Source organism: Dendronephthya gigantea, unplaced genomic scaffold, assembly GCF_004324835.1.
Source record: "Dendronephthya gigantea isolate DGI-Jeju-01 unplaced genomic scaffold, DenGig_1.0 000027F, whole genome shotgun sequence".
Lineage (NCBI taxonomy): Eukaryota > Metazoa > Cnidaria > Anthozoa > Malacalcyonacea > Nephtheidae > Dendronephthya > Dendronephthya gigantea.
In genome coordinates this window covers 1,051,603-1,077,307 of record NW_021163037.1, presented here as the reverse complement: position 1 = coordinate 1,077,307, position 25,705 = coordinate 1,051,603, and the positions used below count along the sequence as shown (strand labels likewise).

Here is a 25,705-nt window from a genome sequence, read left to right as displayed (position 1 = left end):
ATTTTTAAAGCCTGGTTCACACTCATTGCCGGTGTAATCGGAGGATTTTACAATTTTTTCATATCAAAGAAAATTCGCCAAATTTACTGGTGTAAGGGGAGAAAGATTAGTTCATCTAACAATGTAACGGCATGCAATGCAAATATTGAGCATTTTTAAGCATGTGGATTAAGTTAAACTTGAAGGCGTCATGATTGCCCCAATTTTCTGGGTCGTCAGTTGAATGGTTTGAATCGAGATAATTGAGCTAGGGCATCGTACTCAAGACGTTAGATTTACGTTAGCTCGTGCACTGACCAGAGCAACTACTTCGTGATTGACATGAGAAATCCAGGCACATCTCCCCTTCATAGCCCATGTTGCACGAACACAGATTTGGTTCCACGCACGTGCCATTTCCAGAACAGTCGTTGACGTCAGAACAATCATATTGACTGCAGTTGGATCCAACAAAACCGAAGAAACAACTATATACAAAATATACATAATTCAGATCATCAAACATGGAATGAATACTTTCATCTTTTTTTTAGCCCAGGAAGCGTGGCTATTTTTCTAATGTAAAAATATCCGCTGAATTGTCAAAAAGTGAGGAGATCAAAACCTTACAACAAGGGCGTAAAGAAAAAAACGAAGACAGAAAAGATTTAGGCAGTCCCACATTTACCTGCAAATATTTGTATCTCCAGTCACGTCATTATTAAAGATGCATACACCATTATCAGTACAGTTGTTTAAATGCGAGCAGTCCAAGAAAATACTACAATCAGCTCCTTGATATCCTCCAAAACAGTTGCAAAAATTAGGTCCAACGCATTCGCCTTTTTTAGAACATTGATTCACTGCATCACAGTCAGGAATGGAACAACTTGGTCCAGACCAGCCACTCACGCATTCACAAGTATCAAAAGCAATACACCGTCCATTTCCTACAATAATAATATTATAGATGTAATATAATTACATCAAACGTTCATAATTAGTTTATTTATTTTGCGAATATCAGCAAACTAGGCAATTAGTTGTTCTGCTTATAGCCAATGTGACCTTTTGGGATAATAATACCCAACCAATAATACCTGAGCAATAGCCAAGAGATTCACATGAAGTTACAATACATGAAGCTCCACTATATCCAGTGTCACATTTACATTCGTCAATTCCGATACAAACTCCATTTGAAGAACAATTGAGGACGTTGTAGCAGTTTGCGATGGTAGCGCAACTTGGGCCTGAGAAAAGTAATCAATTAGCGTCCAGTGAAAATTTCTAGCGAAGATATGATACTTTAATATCTTTAGTTATTGTGGTCATGTGCCGATCAAATTATAAAGATTCGACATTTCGCAGAAGTTTAAACAGTGTATGGAAATGAATAGCACGCATTTCCAATTACACACATGTCGTCAGTACTTCTTTAAAACCATATTACACAGGTCATCCCCCGCCCCAAAAAAACGAAATCGTCAGTTTTTATGCTATAATTCATTGAATATCGAGTCTAACGAGTTCATTTGTTAATTTTACATAGCAAAAAGATCAGTTATTTAGCTTTCTCACAATATCTTTTTTTATGATATGATAAAGGATCAGTGCTATATAATACTTTTCCTTGTATAAAATAATCTACAACAGCTGCATATTTACCTGTAAAACCTACGTTGCATTCGCAAACATCTGTTGTCTTACATATTCCATGAACTTCTGACGTGCAGTTATCAACAGCAAAACATGTCGCTTTCCTATCACATTCAGCCCCTTCCCAACCAATGTCACATTTGCAAAATCCTTCTACACACGAACCACGTGAGCAGTTTCCACAGCTGCCAATAGTACAATCATCACCTGACCAACCTTCAAGACATCTGCACGTTGCATTCAGACAAAGACCTTTTCCTGTGCAGTCATTAGGGCAACCTGCAAACGTTTTTTAGCATTCATTAGAAAGTGGAAAAAAGAGCGACTTATTATTATTATTTGAAATGTTGAAAATGATTTTTTGATATTTTTACAGAAGGATCCTGATTTAGTGTAGAAAATTTTTCACCATGACTACTGATCGACATTATTCAAGATTACGTCATTTACGTGAGTGACAACACTATTGCGCTTAGATACAGCGAATTTTCCTAATGCATGGGATTGCATCTGACTTTCTGCTACAAAGAGCTGTGGCGCATGCATGGCTATGGCTGTTCGTCTAGGGAATTATTTTCTCTTTTCCTTGAAGTCGGATTGCGAATAGAAAAAATTCAGCATTAGTTATATACTGTATGCAACTTAAAGTGGTATAAAAAAATCATTACCCATACCTATTTGCAAAGATTGTTGATCTGCAAACGATGTGTCGTTTGTCATCAAGATGTCGAAAACACAGTTGTCCAAAAGTGTATTCTCCAGTCCATTTCTGTTGCAAACGCCTTTTGCTTCCTGAAAATGAAGAAGAGAGTTCCACCCTTTAAAACTTTCTCCTCTTTGGAACACAGTATGTTTGGCACTTTATAACCTTAATAAACATGCATATTTTTAAAAATGGAATAATGTTACTTACTTCTACTTGGTTTTGTGAGAAGTTATCTAAGGTATACAGAGGTGTATGTTCTTCATTTGTATACGACGAATCCATTACATCTTCGGCATGAAAATTTGAAGAATTCCAATTCCAACTGTTTACCAGGCCTGATCCATTGCGACTTCCTGTTATTCGCCCTGCAGAATTATTTCAAACTAATAGTCAAGTAATATCCTTGATTATGGGAAGTAATTAATACTCGACGAACTAGTAAAGCTATGGAAGAAATCAAGTGAAGAAAAATTACGAGCTCACATGATTCAGCAAATTCAATGGTATCATTTTTATTATACTGTTCACCATTTGGACCAATCAAATCGTTGGTTTCATCATCGTCCATGAATCCACATAAACCTTCAGTGGCTTTGGTGAAGTCAGCATTTGGTATAAAATTAACGTTAAGATAATGACGTGACATTACTGGGCTGTATTCCGCCTCGACAGACACCGTGACCCCTGAAAGATAAAAATAGAGTTCATCGTGAGGAGGAGAATGCAATGATGCACTTCTACGACATTTTTCAATGTAACGCTAAACATCTCATGGGAAAATCTCATCTTAATTCCTGGAAAAATTAAGTTTCGTGTGACACCCACAGACTGTCTTTTAATTATTAATACAATGCCGCTCTTTTATTTATCAATGATCTCCTTTAAAGGTTTTTTTGTATCCAAATATTTCACACGTATTAACAAGATTAATAAAACTGCAGTAAAACACAATGATCAACAACTCACCAGATTTATATTGAAACGACATGATTATAACCTGCGCTCCATTGCTCTCGGTTCTATTTTCTGGATTGAAGATATTAAGCTTTATGGAATCGTTGGCAAATGATGGTTGTGCATTATTTCCAGAGAAATTCTGCAAGGCACCATTGACTCTGTAAAGTATCGATTAAATAATTTACTCGATCATAATAAAAATATTTTACGAGGTCCTATATTAAAACAGACTTTAGTCTAGATCAAAATTCAAGAATATTACTTGAGTACCTTAGCATTGGTAAATCGCCGGGTGACGAAACTGGTAGTGTTGTTATTGTAACGACGTTCTCTGCCACTTTAAGAGCAACTGCTCCAGTCAGAGAAGCTCCTTTATAACCAAAGAATCGTATTTGCATTCCGAAGTCATTTTTGATACTTTTGCAATTCCAGAATTCTCCGATACCAAAATAGTCAAACTCGACTCCTGCAATGTATGTTAAAACACTATGTTTATGACAATTTTGTTTCTTTAGGAAAGGCGAGCCTAATACCATAATACGTGCACGCATCATACATTTGGATCGACTGAATTCAATTCAGATTCTCTACTACAATTGCATGCTACTCCTCTCCTGTTGTTAACATTGACTGTATCTATTCATGAAATGCTATAAACTAAATACAAACCATCAAGAGTTTGTAAATGGGGATCTCCCCACCATCGAACGGGCCTACGTCTTTCGCAGCATCGACCTTGCCAACGCCTTCGACACAAACATCTTGAGCGACAAGAAGAGTCAGTCACACAAAAGCCATTTCCTGAACATCCTTTAAAAATAGATACAGTAAAATATCAACACGAAAATTGTAATAGTCAACTGAATTTAATGTCGTAGGATTTCGCCGGAGATGGCATATAACATTGTAAAAAGATATAGAAAAACAGATTCCGAAAATTATCTGCATAGAAATGGGGTTATAAGACTTCTATAGGAATATTTTTACCCAATTGCACGTAGACAACTGAAAAAAATTCTTTACTATCCTAAGACAACAAAAACAACGGCATTTACCTTGGCATGGCCAACAGTCAGGTAGCTGACAATTTGGTCCTTTACGACCAATGACGCACACTGGTGGAACACCGCAGTTAAATTTCTCTCTGCATTTACACTTTTGATCAATCCACATTGGCTCCTCACCGTCCTCGCATACTGGACACCTTGCGAAAAAGGCATGATAATGATATGAATTAAATACAGAATTAAAGCGGGAAAATATTTTTATAAAATATTCTGCTAGACGGCGATGTAAGAAATCTCAAAAGAAAGCATAAGTATATCATTGCTGGAATTAAAAATCTATGTTAGTTATTTCTATATCACATTACAATCGAGTGATCAATCTCATGCGTTCGAACTCTTTACTCGGCTGGCAGGAAAATTTGCTTAGCGTGCAGTTGGTGAACAAAAAATTTATGTAGGGAAATTTATTGACTGATGAATCCCCCTCTAACCATCCTCGTACCCAGGGAATTTGGCCCTACATGCGTTCTAACAAGGGTGACTCTTGATTGATAAAAAAGCAGAAGAGCGATACCTTGTCTTATCTCAAGGTCATCTTTCATGAAATTACTTACTTTTCCTCACATTTGCAACCAAAAGGCCCACGAGTTGACTCCAAAAATCCTTCACACGAGCATTTACATGGACAGGAACCATCCCAGGCAATCGTGTCTTCGGTGCCGTCTTCGCACGAACACGAACACTATTATAAAGAGAAAAATATTTATCAGCCTGTAATTTACTAATAAAGCACCTACTGTTGACACTCCTCGCTGATTAATGCCTTTGGCGACAATGGCTAAGTAAAGGGATTTTAAATCTACTACAGGATTTATTGCAGATCTTTAGATTCTGTAGTTATGCAAAATTTTCCAAAATTGTCAGATATAGAGATGCTAATTATGACGTCATACAGCAAGGTGATGTTTCTACCAATGCTATTGTTCCCTCATTCTATTGTAGCGTTTTGTAGCGTATCAAAAATTGGGCGTAGTGTAAATGAGGCTTTAATTACTGGGCAAGATCCATCGGTATTCATTTCTTTTTCGGTGTTATCTTTGCACAAACATGGACATTCTGGTTTGTTGCCACTTCTTTTTCGTTTCACGGAATTATCTGGACACATTTCACACTTGCAAGAACCATCTGGCATCTAAGAAGAGAAAAGATTAATTTCTTGTTGGTCCAATTATCTATGCATGAATGTGAAATTTTACATTAGACTCGTACTTAACTAGTTCAAGAGCTTTTTGGTATGACTGCATAGGCATAATCATAAACATACCTTTACACCTTTGAGTGATGATGAATCACCTGGAATGCAGTCACATTCCTCTTCGCAGTCTTTAGTTTTTGGATCAATCTTGCCAGGTTTGCCATCTTTAATGCAACATGGCACTTTAATCGGACCGGTGGAGAAACATTTGCTGTAAAATATTGAGACGATTGAAACATGCTGCCTATCGGAACGGAATATAGTACGCGGAAGCATTTTTAGGGAAATTAGTCCACCTCATGCATGCATAATAAGCAATATTAGCTTTGGAGACAGAGCTATGATATTAGCTTTGATAGATTTGGAAACAGAGAATCTAGTATATGAACTACTCTGCCCATTCCAACCGAGTGATTCGGCTGTTTACCATGCATTCGCGCTTCTGTTTTCTTCAATAAGCCGAAACCTGCATGGGATAGGGATTTTCAACCACGGGTTTCTTGGTAAATGACTGTAATTCAGTCATTGTAATTGATGCCATATGAAAAGAAACGTATTTAGACCTATGTACCTTTGAACGTTCTCATACACTGGAATTCCAAAAAGTTTAAAATTTTTATTGTATGGGCCAATGTTGACGGTTAAAGATCCAGAGATCTTGGGCAATCCTCCACGGAAAGTAGCCTCTATGTTTCCCCCTGAGTCAGGGCATTTTTCGGTACAAAATTTCGCATTCAGCGATGTAGTTAATGGTGCTGTTAATTTGAAGACGAAGAGCGATGGGATATTCGAGCTATTCTTACCACCTGAAAATGAGTAACATAATTCAGAGTTCCATTATATTAAAGGGGGTTGAATCGCGAGTCATAGAAGATGTTTGGACTTCATTTTTCTATACCCCTTCAGAAGTATTACAATACCTAAAATTTTTCGAAGAATCCGTACTGCCTTTTTCTTCAACCTTCTGGGAATCACCGATGGCCAGTGGGCTTCAAACGTTGGCGTAAGAGATGCTGAGACGGACGCTGATGCCTCTTTTAAGCGTGCTTTAAACGACGGTTGCGTTGAACCTCCCTGTAGACAGATTTTATACGCAGCTGAATATTATTATTCAAAAAAAACAAGACACATGCTCTGGCCTTTTTAAAATTGAGCTAGAATTAATATTTCTTCAAAAGGCGTTAGGAGAACTGTCTGACAATTTGATTGTGATTAGTGAAATTGCAACACGGGACAAAACTTTCACGCGAAAATTACGATCACATACGTTATCTCAACACAGCGTCGCTTTTTACAACCGGACAAGCCCTGCATGGGTACCAAATTTTACCAATTGCTTTGGATTTTTGCGCAAAAGCATGATTACGATGAAGAATAGTTGTACCTTATTAAAAATTCGCCGAACTCCATGACCTTTATGCCACTCACCACCAGCCGATATTGAATACCTTGACGTCAAACTTGCAGATAACGAGGCAGAAGCCTGAAAATTGGGATGTATAAAAGAATTCAAGATCAAGAGCAAAAATCTGTCTTTGAAAAGTCGAGGGGGTGAATGGATGGACCAAGTTGTAGTGACAGTTTTCCTATCAAAACGTTTTAAGTCCCCCCATCGTCCCCTATAGGATTTGCGCCCTTGTTCATAATGTGTCTTTCTGGCCAGAGAACTGTTGCAGTATCATTTGGTCATGATCATGTCTGTTCAATAACGAAACACGTTAGAATAATAAAAATTACTGTGATTTGTGGCATATTTACCGAAGCGGAGACACTTGCAGAAGCGCCAATATTCAATCTGAACACTCCGGGTACACACACTGCTCCTATTATAGGAATACAGAAGCGGCCAACTTCTTTGTCGACCAGTTTCTTACTCCACGGTTTCGAATAGCTTCATAAATGTTGAAAATAAAGGTAATTATTATTAATTAAAGTACTACCTACACGAGTACACTAACCTATACTACATGCACACACACTTATTCAACCGTTCACGTTGGTCATATTCGGCAAATTTTCTCCCGGTAAAGAGGGCTCAGTTTTTCAGCGGTCTTCGCATAAAAAATTAAAAGCTTTTCGTTTTACGCCTTGCTCTCAATTTTATGTAAGTTGTCCGCTGACAATATGAGCCTGCACGAGTGGGAGAAACTTAGCTAAGTTGGACCAGCGTGGTTAAAGGCCGGCGCACACTAGAGCTATGTGCTTAGCAAAAAGTCATTCGTGCCTTTCGTGGCCATCGGCGTAAGCCAGTTGCTCTCGTGTGCGGGCAACTTTTCCAGTGACTTTCGTCATTCGTGCCAAAAGTCGCCGGAAAAGTCGCCCGCACACGAGAGGAACTGGCTTACGCCGATGGCAACGAATGACTTTTTGCTAAGCACATAGCTCTAGTGTGCGCCGGCCTTTAGTTTCAAGTTTATGAAAAACTAAATAGAACAGATTTGGCAGCCCGATTTTAGTCCGGGTATATATACTGTAAACCAAAATGTTTGCGCTTACCTCGCAGTAGGATCAAAATTGCAGTTGAGATTTAATTTCATATTGCCAAATAAAGTGATCCCAACTGACTTCAGCGTAGAATAAGATGTCTGAAGGCTGATTTTTACCCCGGCATCAAATTCGACGCTTGCACCAAGTTTCACATATCGTCCAATCTGTAATCAGGAAAACGTGCTTAAAATATGTTTGAGTATGCTCATATATTTTAAAAAATTGATGCATGGATTTCCATCCATCAATTTTATTGGAATCTGTTTCTTTTATTGGGCATTCATGAAATTATACCTTTTTAGTTGCACTTTTCCTAAACCTTGCTCTTGTTGTCAAGCTAAATCTCGCCCGCTTTCGCCGACGAGGAGTAGTATCACTGATGTTAAATTGTTCTGTGACATTTCCATCTTTGACTGAAATTAGTGGCATCAATTCCACAAAATAGTTTTCATTTTCTGTGTAAAAGCTGAGAACCTTAAACAAAGTCATGGGTGCGAAATAAGCGATAGTTTTACGTTAAATTATTTCATAAAATAGTTTTGTCAGAAGCAAATATAGCCAGGAAGCAGGGTGGCGTGAAATGTGGTATAATTAACAGCTGTCTGAAAGACATTAAAACACCTCGTTTCGACGTAAGGACCTTCGTCAGAAAATTTATTTGGTGAGGAGTGCATGTTTTTTCATATAGGCGAAGCATTCAAAAAGAATAAAATTTACTGACAACGCGGTGTGAATAAAGATATTTCACTATAGTTTTTTAAGACTTTTTCACTTTTCGGAAAAACTGGCATGTAGCACCCGACTTAGTGTTGAAAAAAGCTGTGCGAGAACAAATATCGTCAGAAGAAAGCCAGGAATGTAAAATGTTAATGCATGAAGGATGGGCTTGAAGAATAAATATTTACACTCACCTTTCCAAAAAATGCACCACTTTCTCTTCCAACAATTATATCACCGATCGTAACGTTACCAACATTCTCTGCTATCTTTAAACCAAGAAGATCGTCTCCACCCAAACAAGAGCTAGTTGACTCTTCCAAAATTTTATATCTGGAAACAAACATGTAAACATGTATTCAACTTTTGCTAAGATTTGAACAAACATAAATAGAAAAAAAGTTGAAATCGTATGGTTGAGATGAAAAAAAGTTCGTTCCCTGAAGGATGCCACACTTACAACGACTACATTAATTTTTTTCTGGAGAGTGATCTGTGGAAACGTTACAACTAAAAAATATAGCTGTAAAACAACCTCTCTCTGATTATTTATTATAATTTAGGTATTATAACAATGCAGGTGTGATGAAATTGCGGTATGGCTTATCTACCGCCGTCTATTCCAGCAGTCAATTGGAAGAACTGGGTTGGAATGATCTAATCCAGCAATGCCAATTTCAAAATGTGTCAAATGTTTCAAATTGAACACTATTAATGTTTAAATCCTGGAATAATCTTCGACAAAAGTAGCCATGGTCTAAATTTTACCTATCCAATGATGTTACTCTTTACATTTTCCGAGACTAACTATTGATGTCAAATCTTGTTAATTATTCAATCTTCCATAATAAGCGTCCATGGAGGTTACTATGTGGCACTACGGAAATGGCTTGCCATACGTATCCGGAAACGTTCAGACTTCAGGCCTCAAATTAACGAGAATTTAGACATGGATCTATCAAGCTTAGCTATATACGGGGCTTTACGGGTATCTTTTTTCATCTGAAAACTATACTTACTTCTTCAAATTTGAAAAACCCTGGCTACATGCTGTCAGTTCAGTATAAACAAACATGACATCTTCCTCTTGAATAATGTCCGTAATGGTCTCTAGAAAACCGTCGCTGCTATTGCCAACAAGAACATGACCAACACTCAAATTTCCATCGATGGATGTCATGGGAATGACCAAGAAGAAAGTTGTGACCTCTTCATTATCATCAGTCGTGTAGGTTCTTGCTAAACATTTATATACGTTTTTGCCTGATCCTATCAGATAAAGTAAAAACATTCATCTAAGATTTTAAAACTTAAGTTGGAAAAAAAATTATTGGCATGATTCCTAAAAATTTCGGCAACAAATATACCCAACAATACAAGATTCATTATTCATTTCTCTCTATAAAATCGGTTTTTGCTGGAGCAGTTTATTTATATGAGCGAAATGCAATTATGTGACACAACCATTGAACTAAGCAGTAACTATATGTACATGCAACCTACCAGTAGAAATATGATGTACTTTTGTCCCGTTAATTTGGGAGTCTCCTGAGAGAACATCTTGCAATAAGCTGTCATCAGGACGGTCTTCAAATAAGTCTTGAACTAACACGCTCTGAAGTCGAACCTCTTGATTGAAATCACTGTAGGAAATTGCCTCCTCCAGTGTTGCCGGAATTACGCTCATGAGAACATGTTGATCTATATAGAAGAAATAACGAAGCGTTGTTAGGGAAGATTATCGCGCACGCATTACGCAAAGATTTCTCCTCTTCAGCGGCGTCTCAATGGGAAGACGTTGTGATTGTGTAATGCGCGCCGGGACCGCTGAATCGCAGTAATTTGTATTTTGAAATGGGACGGGTTAGTTCAAGGAAATTCGAGAAAAAATAACTTTAGTTTAAAGCGTAGAATATTTGTTTACTTTCTAAATAAATTAAGTGATAATTTAAATGATATTTCAAAATATCACTGTTAAAGCTCGTTAGCTACAATCAGTGTGCAGTCAATTACCGCCATACCATGCAGTAATTTGTCTTCTTAAATAGAATGGGTTAGAGAAAGAACTTCAGTTTAAAACGTATAATGTTTGTTTACCATTTATAATTAATATCAATTAATAAATCTTGGTAGCTACAGTCAGTATGCGGTCAATTTTCCACCATACTTAAAACATTTGAATCATTGAATGATTCACTGGACCACTTTCTAGTTAATATGCTCCCCTTCTTCACAAACGATTTTCTTAAGAAATGCCCTGACCTGTGAATGCAATATCTTTGATTTTGTGAAACACTCCCTCTGCTTGTGTGCTTGATATGATGTCTCCTTTTTCCAATTTCATGCTGCTTTGTTTTGTCACAATAACGAAGCCCTCTTCAACTGGACAACCATATAATTTCAAGTCATCGGAATTGATTAGTTTTACATTTGACATCGTTACGACTTTGTCAATCCGCGAAGTGTCTTCGTAGTCCTTCAGTACAAATCCTTTTGTACATTTCCTTTCGTCCCACCCATAACATATTGGTGATGTGGAATTGTCCTGAATGCAGATTAAAAAATTTAATATGTTTGCGTAATTGATCTGATGGTGCAGACTTGAACAAAATCCTGGTTGGATTAATTCATCTTCGGGTCAACATATTGGCGCTTTTCTTCTCGAGCAAATAGGACTTTAAGCGCATATTGAAAATATGATCTTACTATATAGCATCAGACATTTAAATTCGAACAGCTATAACAATAACATAGCCAAAAGAAATATTAAAAAGTCATACTGTATTGTTGTAATTATAGCAGCGTTCCAAATCTTTGCATTGCTGACAACTTCCTTTGTTTGACCGCGACTGGTCAAGATTGCACAAATTTGTGCTGCAGTCGATAACCTGCAATAAATAAACATGTATTCAATAAATATACATTCATATTAATGCTTTCAATTTTTGGAACAGCATTTCCACATCGGCAATTCGATGTATTGCCAATATTTTTATCAACTATAGCTACTAACTTTTATAGCACTAGAACATGACGGATTTCGTCCAACACTAATACAGTTGTGATAAAACCAAGATTTGCACTGCCCAATGTCCGCTTTATAACCTGTGCCAGGTAAACATTTCCGCGTGTTGTCGCACCAACCACATCCTCTGCGTGAGAGACAACTTTGACAAGTTCTGAACGGCAGACAATAACTAACGGTGCAACCACGACCCTAAAACGATATGTAAAAAAGAACACTGTAAACTTACCGACCGATAAATCTAAATGCAAATATGGATCCAACTGCCTCCTTGTAGAAATTAATGTACCGAAATGCTTGAAAAGAAAGACTGTTTCGATAGTTCTTTAATGTGGTAAAAAATTATTCGGCGATTATACGTTGCTCTCATATTATTCTACCCATTAATGGACTAACCTTCCATCCTATGCGACATTTGCAATGATTTGGTCCAATGCAAGTTCCAAAGGTCCCACAATTACCAACATCTTTACAGTGATATGACGAACAATCAGCTCCTTCCCATCCATTATTACACTTGCATGTCTGTCCCAGACAAATTCCGTTGAGAGAGCAGTCGTTGATGCAGCGAACACCTATAAGAAAGAACTGTTTATACTTAACTATTTATGATTTAGAGTAAGATATCTTCTATAGAAACTCTTTTAACTTCTCCTAGTTTCTAATCGAAGTGAAAACGTTTCAGGACACGTCCGTTTCGTTTCTTACGGGTAAACTGATTTTGCTTGTACATTCATTTGTTTCTCCTTCTCGACTAGCCAACTGCAGTGATCTGCAATTGCTCCGCTCCAGTAGAAAACAACCTCGCGATATTGACATCCACCTAAATGCTCTTTATTGAACTGGTATGTCAACTTTAAACAGCATGCATGACGTATCCGTGTCGTAATCGGTCGTAGTTACTTCACAACAGAAATTACTCAACTTGAACTATACTGTGAACTAGGCCTAAGTTAAAATTACAGTTTAAAATAAGCCTAAAACGTACACTGAAACTATAGATCTGTCAAAATTCTAGGCCTAATTGCGCATTGATTGTTGCTGTGGAGCACTATGGCAATTTTCTTGAAAAGCTTATATGTTCTTCTGAGGCACCCTCATTAACATTTTCGTAGATGCAGTACTGCAAGTAGAGACGTTTTCGGTCTAACCTATTATTTATAATGTCTTTATTAATAATTAGTTTTCGAATGTTTGCAAGGCTTTTTTGATGGCTAGGTCACAAAACACAACATTGACGAGATTTTTAATTTAAGAGTAGCATAATTAATAGATGTTTTACTTAATATAATTAGATTTTATATTTATAAACAATGCATATAATTTTGAAACATACGTTTACTCTTTTCGCATATTGTTGGATTTTTTAAGTCACATGATGCTTCTTTTATTGTGCCATCAAACATCCAACATCTGTTATTCTGGAATGGAATCGAATCCTGTAAAAAGAGTGAATATTAAATAATTATATACATGCACACAGTTGATGTTTGCCGATAAAATTTCGTGTGAAAACAAAAGGAAATCCGCCAACAGATTATCACAGTATATTAGCTAGCTAGTATATATAAACACTCTCTTATTATGTAACTCGATCAAAACACATGCATTTGCAATATGTATGACTATTTGTTCCTAACTGCAAATTGATCATGCAATAAACTAATATTAACTGTTCTAATGCTAAATATACCTGTGTTAAGACGTCGATCCAAATATTTGACCGTGTTCCATATGCCCATTTCGAATGCAACTTGTGTAACACTTCGGATGATTGAATTTGGTTTTCGTGAAAAGCAAGCATTTTCCCACCAATTTTCTACAGTTCGTATAGAGTAATAGAATTAAGAAGTCTGAGAATTAGAGTATATTGAATCACGATACCATCTTATTTCTAAAACAGCTATATCGCAGACACAATTTCTGTCCTGCACGTTTTGTTTTTTTTCAAACAAAACCTTGAATTCACGCATTTTAAGTAAAAAGTGGTATTTATCGCAGATTGCAGCTATACTCGTTTCTCTTTAAAAAAATTTCAATTACATTATTCTCGCGATAGGCACTCGTGAATGCACTCATTAATTCGTTCTGACTGAAGTATAACCTTGACGATAGAGCAGATCGAATAAAATTATAAATACTGTAGACGCCTCAAATTATCCGCCAAAAAATTCAAATTACACCACGTGATCAGACATTTATTTATGACATTCCATCCGAGGTTGCTCACATGATAGTAAAAAAGTCGTATACCACACTGCAGCAGGGTATTCCACTTTGCGTGTACTATGTATGTGTGGATTCAAAACGGAGAGAGCAAATCACAAATCTTGTTTCCCGTAGTTGTCTTGATATAATGTATCATATAATATAATAATATGTTTTAAATTTATTTATTCAGAGAAATCGATAAAATATTAGTCCCTGGTGATGATACTTTTCCATTGTTAGCATACACGGTAAAATTTTATCGAATTCGCCCCATTCCAGGGCTACCTATAGATAAGTAATAAAAATAAATCATAACCTTGCACATTTCTTTGGACTTCGTAAAACTATGAGGACTTCTAAGATTTTTGTAGCATTTTCTGTCCAAGTGTATCCAATCAAAAGGACATAATCCTAAAAGAAAGAAAAGTTGGACAAAGTTATCCTGGCACGTCTTGATTACGTTTGGATACGTAAAATAGTATGAGACAATCTCAAGTTAGCTTCCTCGAGATTCTAATTCACAAAAAAACTAGTAATTTATTTATTTGAAGGTCCACCACTTGTTATTTTAAGTGAAAACCTTTCGTAGTGCACCTTTAAACAAATATTTCAAGTGGGCTAATCCATTTTCGACATCCTCAAACATTTGGGACTGCACTTTGTAGTAACTGTAGTCACGATAGTTACCGTACGATCGGTTACTTGCCTGTTGAGAATATTAGTGTTGGTGTCGTTAAGAAAGGTTGATATATTACACGTGGTAATCCGGCATATCTTCTCTTATCCTTTATTTTCCTCATGATCACGTTAGGATCCACGTTGCCCCACCAATTATTTGTGGCATTTATAACGATGTTACTAGAACTGCTTGGCAAAGTACTTAGTTCAAACAAATTAGTTGGGTTAACCATAGAGTTCTCGTTGATCATTTCACGACCGTTTGGTTGAATCAGCAGTGTATGTAAATATCCCCTATTCAACAGAAATACATTTCTGGTAACAGTAGACGAGGTGTTCAGACTTTTGGAATTAACCAAATTAAATGCAATTTCTGCATTGTTTTGGTAGAACACGTTGTCTTTAGCGACGGCATTCATGTTTTTTATTACAACCAGTCCGTGTGGGTAAGAAATATCGTTTCGATTAAAGTAGTTTCCAGCCATAAGAAGTTCACTAGACGTGCCACTTCCAACAGCAACTACATGAACGGACTCGCTGCTGTTGGCATTACCGGAAATGACATTATTAACTATATTTATCACTCCTGGTTTATCGTAAAGGTAGATGTGGATCCCCCCTCGATTGACACTGGAAAATACCGTGTTTGAGATCTCTACTGTGTCGTTGTTTCTAACCAACATTTCAATTGATGCCGTATTTGGTTGATTTTTGTTCCCTTGTAAAGTCACGTGGCTACGTTTAATCGTTACTGTGCTGGCGAGTTCAGGATCTGAAGTGTAATGAACCGCTGAACCAGAAATTTCTTGAAAATTACATTCTTCAATATTAACGTTGATCTCCGGTTTTTGTTTGGACCTCCCTTAAAATACATTCAATGCGATTTTATAAAAAAGATAATAGACATCACTTAGGGTATTTGGTTCAGTTCCTAGTTTTTAGTTCAGGTCTGCTCTTTTATGGCTCTTTCCGGTGTACACGGACATGAACTTTCATAAACCGCACAGGTTTTTTACATGATCCACCTATCATGGCAAAAATTTCCCTGGGGCTACCTCTCCTGCGGTAGCCGTCGGTATATTGTGGAGTTAAATTTTGGGAGCTATAGCTATATATTTCAGTATCCATCATAGTTTATATCATTTCCAAATTTGACGCTATTCGCGGCTTCATTAATTAGTCCACGCGCATACATGACATACACGGAAGAGAAATTGCACAAAGAAAGTTGAATGATGCATATTATCCTTAAAATTATAATATAATTACAAGGGGGTCACGTTTTTGAATTCTGCATTTTTTTTCAAAATTTTTGAAAATGGCACGCGACGTATGAGTATATGATTGTCAAAAAATTTTTTTGCAATAAAAAGATTCCGAAGAACAAAGCATGAATAAAACTGGAGAGATCATACAGATTTCAGTCAAAAATCTACCTCAATATATTCGCCTTTCTTGTTTATTTACTCATATCTTGAATTTTACGTCTAGAAAGTTGACCAAAGTTCTAAGTATATACAAGAGATTCCTACCTGTTTCACCGATAACTGTAATTTCAGCTAAAAATCCTCGTAATGTTGATATGTCTGCCTCTATCAACACTGAATTTGATGGAATCACAATAACTTTGTCTTCATATTGATTAACGTTCCAATCGTATATCCTTGCGATCATCGAGGAACGATCACCATTATAGACATTTACAGTGTATGAACTTCTCACCCAGGATAGCAGTCGGAAATGAATTATTGTATTTCTCGGAGATGATATTTCTAAACCACAAAATATGTTTGTAATTTTATCCTTTTCACTTAGATAAATATATGATTCATCGTCCACGTAGACTTTTTGAACGGAATTGCACAAATTGTGGCCTAGATAAGGATACATGAAGGTGATGTTTTTAATTGGGGAAATCGCAATCGCATGTTGCTTTCCTCTTTTAAATGAACACCTGGAGATTGAAACTGATCCTTTGTTGCCCAGAATAGATATTGCTGGAAATTTCAAACCGCTTTCTACGTTAACATTTTCAAGGGCCATGGTATGTGTGTGCGCAATTATCTTAATTCCGTTACTTTCTCTAATATCGACATGTGCTATAGATGGCGAACGTCGTATAACCTGAATTGAGGGAGCATCTTCCTCATGCAAAATACCCGCGTGGTGAATAAGAATATTTCTCAATAACGATTGTTCGTTTTTCTCTCCATAACCAGTTGAATTGATAAAGTTTTGATGGATAATTCGCACGCCGCCCCATTTAAAGTTTCTCTCACATTCGAGGATAACTCCGTGATGCCTACTATGACCCCACCACCAGCCACCGCCACAGTTGCTAATACTCTGGTTCTTACAGTTTAATAAAGAAGTTTCATTACCGCGACAGTTCCAGGAAACTTTGTAATGAGGACTATTATCATAGTATCTTGAGTAATGATTGATATATCTGCCATAACCTAATTGTCTGCAGACAACTGTCCCATCGTTGGATGAAAAGTAAGAAAAACATACGCTCTGCCAAATGCCATCAACAAGTACTTCAACTTTTCCCTTATGTTCATAGTCTCCACCAAAAAGTCGAACTCTGCTTTGCGACCTCTTTTCGCACTTATTTTCCAAAGAGCAGAACGTTATTTTTTCATTCGTTGTTCCACGGGCGATGATATTTCCAAGAACTAGCAAACCAATGTGTGGTTTAAAGTACAATTGAACGCCTGGCTCAATATCCAGTGTGGCGTTTTGGGATATTATTAAATCGTTCATAACGACATATGGACTGTTTACTGCAGTCAGATTCAGTGAAAAATGAACATATCCACCAATCTGAGATTGATTGAAGTGTGTATGTGGCTTCGGCTTTAAAATGGCTGTGAAGTTTCGTGTAGCAGCAGCTGGAAGATACTTTATTCTTGGTCTGTCACTCCAATTATCAAAGTGAAAAATCCTTTCCGTCAAGTGTTTCCTGGATGACGTGCCCCAGTAATTAAGTGTAGCATCAATTGTATTTGAAAGGTAATTCGTACCGCATGTAAGTCCGACAAACAACTCTTTCTTCATTTCTTCATTATTAAAAATATTCCCATGAATATCATAAAGGTTAAACATGCATCCAAAAAGCCCAACTGTGTAAGAGGTGATACCTGCCTCAATATATTTCTGATTATTTGAGGGCACGCCTTCATTGTGTTCCAAGATGTTGTTTTTTATCATAAAAGTTTTTGGCACCCGATTTGACTGAACATCGACTTTTATCAAAAACGAGCACTTGTTTTTGATGAAGGTGTTATTGCTGATATCGGTGATTATACTTCTTATTTGTTTACCATAGAAGTCTATCAACCCCTCTCCTGCTGGAAGAGAGTTGTTTACAAAAATGTTTTTTATAATTGATATTGAGGTTTGCAAACTTCCCATAGAAAAAACGCTGCATCGCAACAGCGTTCGCCGATTCTTAAATATTAAATTCTTGTCGAGAGAAAATGAGAAAACTGTTTTTGTGGGATCTGGTAGATCTATCTCAAATCCATAATAAGTGGTCTGTGAAATGCTGCATTCACTGACGTATAAATCGATTGCCAATCTATCATAATAATATTGATAATGGTATCCATAATATATTCTTCCGTTTTCGTGCAAGATGCAACGGTGAAGAGATACGACCCGTTTTTGTTGTAAGTAATGATAATAATCATAATTTCTGAAATGTATTACAGCATACGACATTCTACGGATGACGCAGTTTTCCAGTTTCAGGTAATTTAAGTGAGAATTTGCAAAGAAATCGTTCGAATAATAATTATGTTGTACGTACACAGCAGTATTACCATCTGTTATCGTACAATTGTCTAGAGAAACATTTGTAGAGCGATGATAGCCGTAGATGCCATAGGTGTTACCTTTCAAGGTGACATGTTGCAGTTTGAGATATCTTATACCACCGCTTTGATCTCCTCGAATGCCATAGTAATTATTGAACAGCGAGCCAGCAAATAAAATTGCAGTTGCAGGTTCATTTTTGAACCAAGAAGCGTCATTGCCTAAACGAAATTTAGAATGAATTTAGATTGGGCGCACGTGTGCCACTATTGAGCAGTATATAAAAGTTGGATTTAAAAAGTCATAAAGCAAATGCCCCGTTTCGGTATTAATTTTTGTTTGTATCCGCAAACATTTCGTTGCGCTATGAAAACATTAGTATGCTTACGCTTTTGTTGCATTATGGAGCGTCTTCGCGTATCTTACAGTTCGCAATACGGGCATATTTGACTTCATGCAATATTTTATCAACACCCTTTGGAAAGGTCAGTAGTGGCCGTACTCAGTTATTAACTACATGCAGATATGGTAAAAATAATAAAATTTACCTTTCGCACTGACGATAGCAATTCTAATATTTGTACCACTGGAATAAGCCTTTCGCCAGTAACGTACGGTTAAATAACCAGGTCCAAAGTTGTACGCATCGCTGTGGCTAGCGTTAAAACTTATGTTTTTTGATGAATTTACTTTTGACGCAGTAATTGTGAGTGCTTCAACATCTGATATCTTCATGACTGTAGTTAAGAAAGCTTCCGATAAAAGTGTGATGTTGAAAATGCATTCAACATTTGTGGAGGAATAGGATGTAGTTCTCGACGTGGTAATAATCTGCATGTCTTCTCTACCAATGGTTATTTCTCTATTTTGCTCGCACAATGAAATTTCCTTTCTCAACATAATGTCTGGCAGGATGGAATCAATGTATTTAATTTCACGATCATCAATAAATGATCGGATGTCAATTCTTTGGATAAAAACGGCCGTGTTTTTGTTAAAAATGCCACAATGGTAACAGTTTAGTGACGAGAATATCTCAATTCCATTGCCACTATCTCTATTTCGATTTTGAATCAGTATATTTGCCATGTTAGAATCAGGAGCTTGGAAAGCAATTTTAATTCCACCGAAAGATTCGCGAATTTCTACATCTTTAATGACTTGTCTCAATACGTCAAAATGCAAGACATAGCGACTTATATGAGGTTGGGTATTACCTCCACCATGTTCAAATTTTACATGGGATATTTGACTTGCTTTTGCGGTTTCCCGAAATCGTATTCCGCGCCAAGAGCCAGGATTACAACGTACAGTCCATAGACTACTATAGCACGATACACCCCAGCCTTCGAAAGGACAACTACCAATATCATAATGAGTTCCTGAATTGCATCTTAGATTTCCCCACCAAACTGGCTTTGCACTACCAGAACTGGGCGTATAACGATAACTGCTGATATAACCCTCAAATCCCAGCTGTTTGCATAAGACAATACTGTTAGCATACGAGTTATAATTATCACATATTGTTCCCCAGGTATTGTTATAAAGTATTTCAACAATACCCTCCCATGGTTTTGAACCATTCACAAGACGAATCGGATATTGTCCAAAGCTGGAAATTCCATCCAATCTCGTCGCAATATCAAATTTAATTGGAGCACTTAATTCTCCAAGTAACTCAAACTTGCCATAAACATGAAATCCAATATTTGGAAACACGTTGACTTGGACACCAGCTTGAATAGTCAGTGTAGCATTTGGTAAAATTATAACGTCTCTCGTCACAATAAAAGGAGAATTGTCTTTTTCGAGGATAATGTCTTCAGTTACGAGACCTCCCAGTACCCTTCCCTTTCTAAACATGATATTTGTCTCCCCTTTAAAGACGTCAGAAAGATTAGCACTTGCAAGAAAAGGTGAAAAAGTTAATTGAGGCAAATAATTTCGATGACGGAAATCAAAAATTCTCGCAATTACATCGTTCACGTCAGTGGATCCCCACCAATTCATTCTTCCATCAATGTGATGTGAATTCAAGTTTGGCGTAAGCATCAATTCCAAAGAAAGAAATGGGTTTTCAAAAAAATTTTCATTCATAAAAATTTTCCTGCTTAAACAGATTACAGCTGCAACATCGTTGGTATCATAAGATGACCTTGGAGAGCGTCGATGAACAACATTGGCAATCAGACTGTTTCTAGTGAAATTCAAACTGCTCGAGGGATTGTAATCGTTATTGACTAGACTAAAAATGCTTCTTACCACCGCATTGTGCAACAATGTATTCCCACGAATGACAACCACTTCAGCGTCTCCAGTGAAATCAACCAAATTTTTCGCAGTATTATTGAATAATCTGTTGTCAAGTAATGATAGTTTGTTTCGTGAGTTCCATCTTGTAGAGAATCTGAATTTCAAAATTTCCTCGTAGTGGTTATTTTGAAAAATGTTTCCAATGATCTGAATAGGACAATAGCTATAAGAACCAATGAAAGAAAAAAGCAACATAGGCGTTAAATTGTTAGGGATCCTGTTGTACTGAAATATATTGTTTACTAGTTTCAATGAAGATCCACGGTTGTAACTTGACCATCCTGAAGCGTAAATGTCGGATTCCAAAATGTTTTCATAATAGTTTTTATGAAACGTGTTTCCTATTACTTCCACGAGGAAATAGCCATGGAAAAATAATTCCACCATAGCGGTTTCAGAGTACGAGTTCGTGTTGTACTGAAATGTGTTGTTCGTTATTTTTAATATGTATTCAGGGTTGCTTCTGGATATTCCTGAGGTCGAAGTCTTAATGTTGAAGATGTTTCGGTACTGGTTCTGATGAAATATGTTTCCATTTACCTGGACAAGGGAATAACCGTTTATAATTAACTTTAAAATAGCCTCAGTGTGAGAGTAACCATTATATTGAAATGTACTGTTTATCAGTTTCAGTATAGATCCTTGTCCAAGAATCGCAATTATGGAATTTGCACTTGTATTTGCAATATGAGAATTTCTGATGATCGTCGTGGATTTCGTCGTGGAGGAATCAACATTAAGACTGATTCCAACCTCGGTAAATTGCCGAATAGTCACGTTTGAAATCTCGTTGATGTTGTTTTTGGATGAACTTTCTAAAAGTGAAATAATTCATGCAAAGTTTGTTAACAAGTGGACTGATCATGATCATGATGTCAATAGGAGTGCTTGAAAGAAATCAAGTGTAAATTGATTATTCATGAGTATAAAACATACTCTAATCACATGCATTGGTAACAAAATTACAGCTGTCCTAGAAAACGGCGGATATAGTTACATATATCCGATACTTTTAATTGAACATTGTGCTGTAGTAGCTACAATTCTAAGTCAGCCACTCGTTCGGCAAACTATTGATGTCTCAGAACAAATGGAAAAGTTTAAAAACCACCCTCTTGATACGAAATATAATTAAATCTTTGATTTAAATTTTTACAAACCAGAATATAAGCAAGACAGGTGAACAAGATTTTTCGTTAAATATTTAAATTCTTGAATCTGAATCATACCTGGTCGACTCCTAAGAAACATCTTGAACTTTCTCGTATGCCACCAATATCCTTCAAATTCGATCTCAACAATAACAGCACTACTTTTCAATTCAACGATATATTGTTGCGACAGATTATCGCTGGATAGCTCAAACAGCAGTTCAGATGAATTGCTATCGCGAATCCGCAAGTTGATATAGGAAAGATCTGAAACAAAAGCTGCCAGAACCTGGCCTGGAGAGGTTGCGAACATCTGAAACATAACATCAATTTTCTTCGTTACGAATAAGATTTCTGCTTTTGTTCGCCAATATGGGTTGTTACTATTTTTATTTTATTAATGATGATGAGAAATTGTACCAACTTACCATCGAACAAGGGTTACTGTTGTATCTGTAAGTACTGATTTCTACAGGGAATAATCCATTATAAGCGCTGTTGCTGCTGTCGCAAATATCGATCTGTTCAAATCTCCCTGGTTTTGTTCGTAATGTGATAGCATCGGTGCCATACTCAAGCATCAGATTTGACAACTTAACCCTTGTGAACACTGTTTTTGAAATTACAACCCCGATATGGCAGTTTTTAGTAGCAGTATCTTCTACTTCAATAGGGAGGGAAGAATTATCATCTAAATACAAGCCTACGGTAGTGTTGGCAACTGAAATTTTCTCTAAGCGCAGAGTTTCAGTGCCTTTGTAACGTCCAATAAGGTTATTTCTCACGGAGCTATTCACTGGATTGTTCGTCGCTACAACACCATAAAAACAGCTTATGATCCTTGTATTCCGTAACAAAGTGTTACCATAGTTACGTATTTCCACAGCCAGATGAAAGCCTGATATGTTTAGACGTGTGACATAAGGACACTCACTATCACAAACAATTGCCGTGGAACGGCTAAAGGTAGATAATGATGAGTTTTTTGCCAGATATCGATGTTCATGTTCACTATGTATTCTAACATTGATCAAAGAGGATTTTCCTTTACCAGCAAAATGTAATATGCTTCTCGAAAATTCATATCTTTCCAAGTTTAGCCTTATCCCGGTACATTTCAATCCAACGTCTTGTTGATGCACTATAGAAGTATAGATATGGCGATTAAAAAGGATTATGTTGAGGATCCAATCTTAATAAAAGTGTATATGCAATGAAAATTTTATAATAATTATATAACAACCATTTTATAAATACCATCCTTGTAGAATTAATAATTTGGGCAAGAAGTTAAAAATTTTTAGGTTCAGACGCTATGAACACCTAAACTAGTGAAATTTAAAGTCAGCACGAAGAAGCTCTCCTATTAAAAAATACTATAAACATTAATTGTAGCGTTACTTGCATGAATTGGAATTTTGGATAATTTGAAAAATATCCAAGAAGGTACATTATACAGGGTGTGAAAGGTGTGACACGCCCCTGTGTGAAATTAATCTTTAAAGTTCGAAAACCCTGTGGTGGGAAAGACTGCATTATGTGTCGAGCTTTTGACTCTTAAATATAATGCACTATATTCATTAATGAAACTTGTAGCTTTCACCTACGTCCACTTTCTCACGGTGTACCGTTTGAGTCACCAACTATTCTTATTGTCCCAAAATAAAACAGATTAAATGTTGATTTCTGAGCCCTAATTCTGAGCATTTTCTGCACCCCTGAGATTTGAACAACGCGAACGTGGTATTAGACCCAATGCTGTGCTTTCAACGGTTCACCGAATCTGGCAAATCGTTGTTGATCAACGCGTATTTGTGTATGCTGTAGTTGGATCCATATTTGTGATTTAATTAAGTAACGTTTATACGGCGACAGAATATGCAAAATAATTAAAATGTGATATACATGCAACTAGGCTTACTATAAATCTAGGAGAAAGAAGTCGTATTTAGCTTATTAACATATTGGGGTTCGAATGCTTTCATTCCTTATCAATCATCAACTATATGTAGTTTCGCAACAAAATATACTTTCAGCTGAATTTACTTGGTCAGCAAAATAATACAAAGCATATATAATATATATATATTCTAATCGGCTGGTGATCGTACACGGTAGACTGGTAGAGAATGGAGGTACGCGAAACACAGTGTAGCGAAATAAAAATTTAAGTTCGTAATTTGTTGATTTTATGTCCACATTTTTAAGGTCATATATTGTTTCTTTTGCCTGGGGGCATTATTTTTGATTGCGAAAAATTAGTATTTTGTGTCGGCAGTTACTCCTATATATTTAATGAAATTTTCAAAATGAGGGTGTCGATATAGTACGGTTGAAACTTCATTAAATATATATATATATATATATATATATATATATATATATATATATATATATATATATATATATATATATATATATATATATACAGTAGGAGGCAAAAGTTTGAGTCCAGTGACTGTATTTCATTGTTTTAGCAGCATATATTAATATCCTACAGAAAACCTTACCGATAAGTGAACTAGAAAAAAGTAAATAAGTAAACAGAAAAATACATGCTGTACAACAACTATGAGATGTTATGATATTCATTTTTACGTATTTTAATGTGCAAACATGCATTTACATGTCATTGCTTAGTTCCCTCTTTTTGCTCTTGAAATGACCTTTATTCTTGCTCGCATAGATTCCATAGGTTTTTTAATGTCACACGTTCAATACCTTGCCAGCATTCGTTGACCACTTGCCTCAAGTCAGCCTGGCTGGCGGGTCTGTGCCTCGCCCTCTTCCGGTTAAAACGGTTCTACAAGTGCTCCATAGGTTTTAGATCTGGAATATGAGGTGGAAAGCCATGACAACGAGATCACCAGAATGAGTTTGCTTCTAAAAGATTTCTGGCACATAGAAGATGTGCATGTGCTTAGGGTGATTATCATGTAGTTAGACGTGCGATCATCTTTGTACCAGATGAAATTCCATGTCCTTGAAGAATTGGATGATACTTTTCTTTAATTAGGATCCTATTATATCTTTCAATATTGCCAAACCGAGCATGACCAAAGCAGCTAAAAGTTTGCTTGAGTAGGATTTAGTTTCTTCGAACCGTCCAAGGTTAGTTGCATACAACCTTTTTAAATTCTCACTTTTTCTGCGACCTTACGAGGAAAGAATCCTTCAATACTTAATGCAACTATTTGTCCTTGTGCACCATCACTTTGCCCTTTTTCCCACCCATCTTGGGCAGTGTAAAGGAATGAGAACTTTATTGTGTTATAATTTAGATCATTAGGACCAAAACAGTGTGCAATTAATATAGTTTACAGTACTGAAACACTAGCACGCATGTCTTAACTCGAATACGCTGCCAGGATTTAATACTGGAATTCTACAACGACTGGACTCAAACTTTTGCCTCCTACTGTATATATATATATATATATATATATATATATAATATATATATATATATATATATATATATATATATATATATCTTTGCTGTAGAGTGTGTAGTCTGTCTTTGCCGTAGAAATATGCGTTTGCTGATACTGCATGTTTGGTAGGTTCTTAATTCTATACCCGGTGGGTGGTTGGAAATATATTTGCAGAAAGAATTCATAACCACCGGAACTTTTTACGCCTCTGCACGAACGAAAATAGAATCGAACGATTTAAAAATACATAAACAAAGCCTGGACGACAGAAGCACTGATGAAATATATACATTAATAGGAGGTC

General features: G+C 36.4%; 1 protein-coding gene across 1 annotated transcript in view; it reads right to left on the bottom strand.

Annotated features, from left to right (window-relative positions):
- The window catches only part of LOC114523292, a 29,808-nt gene that overhangs the window by 1,753 nt on the left and 2,350 nt on the right, over positions 1-25,705 (bottom strand). Inside the window, exons 2-36 of the mRNA XM_028544170.1 lie at positions 22,396-23,108; positions 22,046-22,280; positions 19,049-21,631; positions 16,214-18,721; positions 14,710-15,543; positions 14,320-14,414; positions 13,486-13,611; positions 13,129-13,231; positions 12,189-12,367; positions 11,781-11,984; positions 11,548-11,655; positions 11,030-11,312; positions 10,271-10,468; positions 9,787-10,036; positions 8,962-9,100; positions 8,345-8,524; positions 8,060-8,214; positions 7,322-7,454; positions 6,948-7,046; positions 6,484-6,637; positions 6,135-6,369; positions 5,633-5,774; positions 5,363-5,500; positions 4,923-5,050; positions 4,357-4,505; positions 3,971-4,111; positions 3,572-3,767; positions 3,311-3,459; positions 2,828-3,028; positions 2,552-2,709; positions 2,313-2,430; positions 1,648-1,917; positions 1,080-1,232; positions 668-929; positions 298-467 (exon numbers count right to left, since the gene is read on the bottom strand). Of these exons, the coding sequence (XP_028399971.1) occupies positions 298-467; positions 668-929; positions 1,080-1,232; positions 1,648-1,917; positions 2,313-2,430; positions 2,552-2,709; positions 2,828-3,028; positions 3,311-3,459; positions 3,572-3,767; positions 3,971-4,111; positions 4,357-4,505; positions 4,923-5,050; positions 5,363-5,500; positions 5,633-5,774; positions 6,135-6,369; positions 6,484-6,637; positions 6,948-7,046; positions 7,322-7,454; positions 8,060-8,214; positions 8,345-8,524; positions 8,962-9,100; positions 9,787-10,036; positions 10,271-10,468; positions 11,030-11,312; positions 11,548-11,655; positions 11,781-11,984; positions 12,189-12,367; positions 13,129-13,231; positions 13,486-13,611; positions 14,320-14,414; positions 14,710-15,543; positions 16,214-18,721; positions 19,049-21,631; positions 22,046-22,280; positions 22,396-23,108 (11,889 nt within the window). The remainder of the gene's footprint in view (positions 1-297; positions 468-667; positions 930-1,079; positions 1,233-1,647; positions 1,918-2,312; positions 2,431-2,551; positions 2,710-2,827; positions 3,029-3,310; positions 3,460-3,571; positions 3,768-3,970; positions 4,112-4,356; positions 4,506-4,922; positions 5,051-5,362; positions 5,501-5,632; positions 5,775-6,134; positions 6,370-6,483; positions 6,638-6,947; positions 7,047-7,321; positions 7,455-8,059; positions 8,215-8,344; positions 8,525-8,961; positions 9,101-9,786; positions 10,037-10,270; positions 10,469-11,029; positions 11,313-11,547; positions 11,656-11,780; positions 11,985-12,188; positions 12,368-13,128; positions 13,232-13,485; positions 13,612-14,319; positions 14,415-14,709; positions 15,544-16,213; positions 18,722-19,048; positions 21,632-22,045; positions 22,281-22,395; positions 23,109-25,705) is intronic.